Source organism: Leptopilina heterotoma, unplaced genomic scaffold (assembly GCF_015476425.1).
Source record: "Leptopilina heterotoma isolate Lh14 unplaced genomic scaffold, ASM1547642v1 Lhet_305, whole genome shotgun sequence".
NCBI classification, from domain to species: domain Eukaryota; kingdom Metazoa; phylum Arthropoda; class Insecta; order Hymenoptera; family Figitidae; genus Leptopilina; species Leptopilina heterotoma.
The window spans coordinates 1,205,472-1,212,615 of NW_025111009.1; the positions used below are offsets into that span (position 1 = coordinate 1,205,472).

The 7,144-nt window shown below is 27.2% G+C and overlaps 1 protein-coding gene across 1 annotated transcript; it reads right to left on the reverse strand.

Moving 5' to 3' along the window:
• Positions 1–990: 990 nt before the first annotated feature.
• LOC122504591 lies at positions 991–4,332 on the reverse strand. Its single transcript, XM_043615768.1, has 4 exons — positions 2,893–4,332; positions 2,103–2,375; positions 1,747–1,882; positions 991–1,660 (listed from the first exon to the last, which is right to left on the reverse strand). Exons 1-4 carry the CDS (start codon positions 3,042–3,044, stop codon positions 1,619–1,621), a joined length of 603 nt encoding a protein of 200 aa, XP_043471703.1. The 5' UTR covers positions 3,045–4,332; the 3' UTR covers positions 991–1,618.
• Between the last annotated feature and the right edge of the window lie 2,812 nt (positions 4,333–7,144).

Sequence of the window (7,144 nt, forward strand, 5' to 3'; positions counted from 1 at the left end):
TAAGTAAATAAATATAAATGAAAGTAAAACTTAATTATTTAATAAAGATAATATGATCAACAAATATAATTAAGGATTTTCAAAAATAATAGACATGATAATAACACTAGCTATCTAAGTCCAGGTGGATGGCTAGTTTATATTATTTCTACAATCACTAATTAAATTATAATTATAAATTTAATAAATTAAGTAAAAATAAAAAAAATAAAAATATATATATATAGTAGAATTCTTAGGATAGAAGTTTTAGCATATAAAAAAAAATATATGTGTAAATAAAATTATAATAAACAATAATAAAAAAAATTATTATTAATATAATTATTATCATTTAGAAGAAAAAAAAAAAAAGCTAAATAAGTAATTTAACAAAAGTGAATTTATAAAATATTATTTTAATTTATTCCTATATGTAAATAATTGAATTTAGTTAAAAATAAGTTTTATTAAAATTATAGTTAAACGATATGATTTTTAGCATTAATTGCAATTAATTTTCAACATTTTTATTTTATTAATTTCCCAATTAATAAATTTTCAACAATAACAATAAGATGTACAATATAAAAATATTAAATTTATTAATACAATAAATAATATGCTATGTATTAGTAATGATAACACAATAATTAACTAATTAATTAATTCTAATATTTAAGAATATTATAATATGTTTAACATGTAGATTTAGTAATGAAATAATTACATTAACAAATAAACAGATTAATAAACAATTATAAATAAAATTTATTTAAGTAAAATAAATAAATAATTAATGATTTAATGTTATGGTTATAAATAATATTTAATAAATATGGTATTAAAAATATATGCATATTATTAAACAAATAATTGTCTCTTGACCTTGCATTTTTTTTTATTTTAGATCATAATCAACAAAACAAAATTTGAAGCTTTTAATTGTACTTATTTAAATATATATATGAGAAATAATTGATTTTAGTTAAAATAAAATCTAGTAATATGACCCTAGCCGTTATTGACATATTTGTTTGGATATTAAAAATTTAAATATTAAAGGTTGTCGTAATTGGTTGTTGGTTGTTGTTTTTGTTTTTCTCTTGCATCATAATTATTTTTATATTAAAATCTAGAATTTTATTCCCTCTCTTAAATCATAACTAATCAAAATTGGTATGACGTTAATTATTATCGAACAATTTGTTTCATTTTAAGATAGTATTAAACCTTAATTTTCTTAAAGTTTTAAATGATTTGATGGATTCTTAACAAATAATTTCAAATCTAGAAAGACCTCTTTAAAACAAATGAATAAATAAGTTAAATGAGAAAAGTTACAATTTATATACTAATGTGTGTACTAACATAAAGACGTGGGATCATGAATTAAACACGTCAGCAGAATTGCAAAAATAAAAGAGACTACTATATTTATTTCAAGAATTCACCTGAAGGTTACACTAGAATACTTGAATGTCAATTCTTATAAAATACATTAATATAGTTCCACAATTTTTTTTTGTGTTGTTTAAAGTTTCGTTAAAATAAGACATTGATATAAAATAATTTTTATTGCTTATTTAATACTTATAAAACACGTTGCCTGATTATACATGTCCCAGCCAACCTTATTTTAACACCCCAACCAAACGGTGTTCAATTCCACAGCCCATCTCTAAAAAAAAGGGGAGAGAAAGCAACATTAAAGAAAGAAAAACTCGTATATTAATTTTTCAAGTAGTTAGTATATTTGTTACTCACTGTTTCCCAGCGATGACGCAATAAGGTTAATTCTTCCCAATCTTTTTCATACTCCTGTATAAAAATCAATTCAATCGCCGGGTTTACAGGGCGGTATCCCCGACGCCGTGGAATTGCATAAATATGACAATAATCGCTGAAATAGAACAGAAAGTAAGGTACAAATATATATAGATTAACATTTTATTAAAATAAATGTAATATTAAATTGATTTTTTTTTTCTCTCGATTTTTGGGGGACGTGTATAGAGTGTTTTTCTTTTGCCTTTTGTGTGCGTCTTCCAGGGGTCGGTTGAGTTAATTTATTAAATAATTGTGGAAGAATTTACTAAATATTTAATAAACGTATTACTTACAATTGGGAGATATTTACGCCCAACGGACCAATGACTTTCTCCATTTGCTCTGATTGCGGAATGGCAATCACTGATGGAAATATGAATGACGAGGGACACCAATAATTCCTCGTCTCATAACGTTGTCCCCATACCCAACGATATTCTTGTGTCCAAGTGTAATCCTCTTGGGCACAGGGAGTCCCTTTGGACGCCTCTTCGTCCAAGGGCCAACAATAATGCCAATCAGCCCTAGGAGGTGCCTCTTTCCAGTGTGAGACAGTTACATGAACACTAAAAAAAATTTCAGTTTGTGTCTTATACATATTGTAATAATGGAAATGATCTATTAACCATAAAATTGATTTCCTTTAAATCATGTTCTTAATCGTTATCAGAAAATAATTTTTTGTAAAGCTTTTAGAAATAATTATCTTGTTTATAAATGGTTTAACAATTAATAATAATAATAAAAAAAAAAAAATTTTTTTTTTTAATTATTAATCCTAACGAAATATTAACAATCTTGGACAATTATGATAATATAACTAAATTACAATTACTAATAAAATACTTATAGTAAAAGAAATCAAAAAAAAAAAAGAAAAAAAAAAAAAAAAAATTTTTTTTTTTTGCTAAATGGTTGTTTTGAGAATATAAATGTTTAACTTCATTAAGGACAAATGTGAATTCAAAATAATAAAACCAGAACTTGTTAGTAAATTATACCTCGGTTTTCAGAACTAATTTAATTAATGCTTTAATTTTTTTTTACAAACATCAAATAGAAAGAGAACATAAGTAAACTTACCCACGTTCGCCATTCCGGATTCTGGTTTGCAGCTTCTGTTGAATTTCTGCTTGTTTAAATGACAGCAAAGAATCACTATCAGTCACATTATTTCGAACTAACTCCAATGCAGTCATTGCAGCGGAAAATTCAAATACATTTACACTTTCCATTTTTATTATTATTCTTTTCTCACCTTCTTGTTTGAGAACTCTCTCAGTACTAAAAGGATGTAACGATAATGCGCTTCAAGTTGGGGCTCAGGATCATATTTTTGCAACACGGCAGAAATTTTCTTCTCGAAATCTTAGTATTCAACAATATATAAAGAACATATAATATATACACATCCACTCTTTTAATATCATTATTTAAAATTGCTTAAATTTTATCTCCTTTTCTATTCTGGAAACAAATTTACAGGAATATTCCGCGGTGGCGAAAAAGAAATGTATAAATTTCGATTAAAATATAATTTTTATTAATAATCTTATTGCTCCTTTATATTCTTTTCTCCTCAAAATTTAAAATCAATTTTAATTAATTAAATTAATAATTAATATTTTTTATGACTTCTTTTCCACCTTTGTTATAAAGGTTATGAAAGAAAGTAGTCAATTATTTATAGCAATTTTGCCGCCTGCATTTGAGAGAATTAAGGATGGGTCAAACTAATGGTCATTTTTTTTTTAAATTAGGGGACACTTACGGAAAGGCAGGTAAAGGTTACTTGGTGTTACATCATAATCATCCCCGCATAAAAGTACCGTAATTACAAATACCCTATAAAGATGAGTGATTAAAAGAATGACTTTTCTCATTTCTTTCTCTTGTATGATGAAAATAACGCGCTAAAATAAGTAATTTTAATAACACAATGTAAATGAAATTTAATCTCATCAAATATATTAAATTTGGAGTATTCTTTGAGACAAAATGGAGAGCTATGTTTTTATTTGCAATATATCTTTTTTTTTTTAATATTTTTTTTTTTTATATAACAGGAATGTTGTTTATTTTATAATAAATAATATTCTTGCCTCTCGACGCGACGAATACAACATAACGAAACGTGACTCACTGAAGACTCTGAACATAACCTAACAATATAAGACAAAATTCATAAAGCATTTTATTTAAAGGAGAATTTGTGCCAGGAATTATCCGCGGTGGTGATGTAAACATCACTTTTAACCGTGGATGAATCTTGATACTCTTTGTGCCCAATCTCAGACCAAAGTTATAAAAAAATATATATATAATCAGTTAATATTCACAGTAGACCAAGACATACTATACGAATACATGAAAACAACTCAAAATTCCTGACAAGTAATAACAAAATAATGGTTGCCAATTTTAACCATTATTTTCCACTGAAACTATTATTAACAATTTTTGTCTAAATTTTAGGTCTAAATAAAATTGATGACGCAACTTCTATTCCCAATATGACAGACATAATTTCGAATATTTATATTCAGCTGAATGAGCAAATCAAGGGCCATTCAACAAAATTTTAAAACCAGAAGTGGATCGTCATCAGTCACTCAAAACCCACTGGTGAAGGAGTACTTTTCTTCTTCTTTCGTTTTTTTTTATCAACGAACCTAATTCGATTGCTATTTGGTAAATCAGACAAGGTAACACACCTCAAATAAATGTATCTTTCTCTTCTGATAGATAATAGATAACACAATGAGGCAAAATTCTCTTATTCTTATTTTATTTATATGTTAAACATTTAAAATTCGTTTGACGTGTGTATCAGTTAAAATGGAAAATTAATGTTTACGCATCTAAATTACTAAATTATTTGTCTAAATTAAATTCAATTATTTCACGGTAAACAATATTGTAAATCTTATAAAATTTTCCAGACTAAAATATAAATTATTTAGAAAGGGGTATAAACTTAAAATACACATACTAAAAAAAAACAATTATTAAATCATCCTCTTTCTAAATAAATAAATAAACTTCTCCGATGCCTAAAATTTACAGTATAACCTGCCGAAGTGCAACTCGATATTTTTAATTTTTTTTGGTACAACAGAATTTATAAAATTATCTTATAATCAATTTTTATGGTATTTTACAACATTTCAAAACTAAGTGAAAATGATTCTTGTTGGACATTATTAATTATAAAAAACTATTTAAAGTAGCGTTGCATTCCGAAGGTCCGATTGTAATCGTTTTTAGAGAAAACATAAGATTGTAATCTTGAATCGATGAATGTATTTTATATTATGTATTAAGGATGAGAGTAATGATTTTCTTTAAGTAAGGTATCCTGTTATAAAGCATTGAGTGTTCATTTTAAACTTCCACTGGTAAAATGGATAGGTTAAACACAAATTAGTGATATACTTAATTTAAGGTGGATCTTTACTGTTTTTGTATGTGTGATTTTGAAAACATGCATGAGATAAATGTTTCTCTTTACCACAGATGATAACAAACAAATAAACAAAAATCAATTGTTATTCAAAGCTCACATTCAACTATTGTTCTACGATAAAAACTACAAATTTAAATATAAAGAAAAACATTTATCACATGAAGTATGTTATGCGTTTCCTGAAAGACATGAACTTATGTCATAACCCAGTTCATTTTCATTTGCGACTTGTTTTCCGGGACCGAAAAACGGAATTTCCACCGGTGGGGTTGTTTACGCCACATTATCGTAACAAAAAGTTTACAAAAATTTATATTTTATTTAATCATTAATTAAAAGTATTAAATGAAATGCAATGCTTAGCATTTTGAAATCGCGCAGGAAAATGAACTCGTTCAAAGACGCGTAAGCCTTTTCCTTCCGTCTGGAAAGTACTATGTCAGCAATTAAATTGTTTTATTTTCATGACATTCAGGTAAAATCAAGTAATCAAGGGCGTATCATTTTTATTATTTTTATGATTCAAGAAACAACACTACATAAGCACATGAGTTGTGTGTATACGTGTATATATAGTATATATTATATATTTTGCCCTATTGTTATTTAAAATAAATGTAAAGGAAAAATTATTAACTATATTAGAATTAAAATAATTAAATACAATATATATGTATATTATATATAGTATAATACACGAAGAATAGACGTGGGCTACACTCAAACGCGTTGAGTGAAGACTTCCCGCGCTCCCCACGCTCCCCTTGACATTGTGCGAGAGAGAAAGAGAGATTGTGTATAGCATCGAAAGCGTTCTCTCTCAGGCATATTGTTCTTACAGAGTATTGCGTACTCTTTTGTCCTGTAGCTCTTTCTCCGCCTTACCAATGGCGAAGATCCTATTGTAATCGTCTTTTAAAAATTAAAATGCATCTTTTAATTCTTGAAATCTTAAATACATGGTGAATGACTGGCCCAACCTTAATTAAAATATTTTATAAAATTAACCATTATACCGATATAAAGTGGAACGTTTGGCTATTATATATTAATTCTATTTATTTCTTTTCTTTCAAAAAATATATTATCTCTCGTTTCCCGTACCAACCTAGCTTATAACCTTGCCCGCCTAAATTGCAAACTGCGGAAGATTCCAATGCACATTAAACTAATTATTGACAAATGATTTAACGTTGGAATATAGTAACAACCTTTTTTTTTGGGTTAAAAATGAAATAGAATGGAATTTCTATTTTGAAAGGTCCATTATTACACTACATAATTATATTAAGAGCATTAATTAAAGAAGACAAATAAATAAATAAACAAATTAAATAATTGTTTCAATAGTAAAAGAAGATAAAAAGAAAATTATCTTCTAAGAATACAAGAAAAAGGAATTTTTTTCAACACGGTAACGTAAATGAACCGATTCCACAAAAATGCAAGTTCAGCAATTTTGGCATGGCAACAGGACAAACGCCCGGTCCCCACATTTCCATATTTCTTAAGGAAAGTACCCAAGCTATTAAAGAACAATTCTGATTAGATATCTAAAGTGTGCTCAGTTCGGTGTGCAAGCGACCGTCCAGAGGATCGACTTGCATTCGGGTCGGAAAAGAAATTTCTTAAAATCCTATAAAGTTCCCGTCCGATACCGAGAGCGGAATTAATGCTTTTGCTTACCGAATAATTCGTTACGGACGAAAACTAATAAAATACAAATTACTCCTCGAAAGCACGGAGCGCGCATGGTTTGCAAAATTTTGCGAACAGTACGGTTCCCACAGCAAAGACAGAGACTTGATCTCGGTGGATTAATAATTTTTGTAAATTCCTCATACCGTTCCCGTACAATCGGTATGAACG

What these genes read in the sequence shown, in the direction of transcription:
- LOC122504591 (XM_043615768.1), bottom strand. Translation starts at nt 3,044, where the DNA reads ATGGAAAGTGTAAATGTATTTGAATTTTCCGCTGCAATGACTGCATTG. An exon ending in ATCCGGAATGGCGAACGTGG is followed by an intron (nt 2,376 to 2,892) that starts GTAAGTTTACTT and finishes AATTTTTTTTAG; the next exon opens with TGTTCATGTAACTGTCTCAC. An exon ending in GGCGTAAATATCTCCCAATT is followed by an intron (nt 1,883 to 2,102) that starts GTAAGTAATACG and finishes GTTCTATTTCAG; the next exon opens with CGATTATTGTCATATTTATG.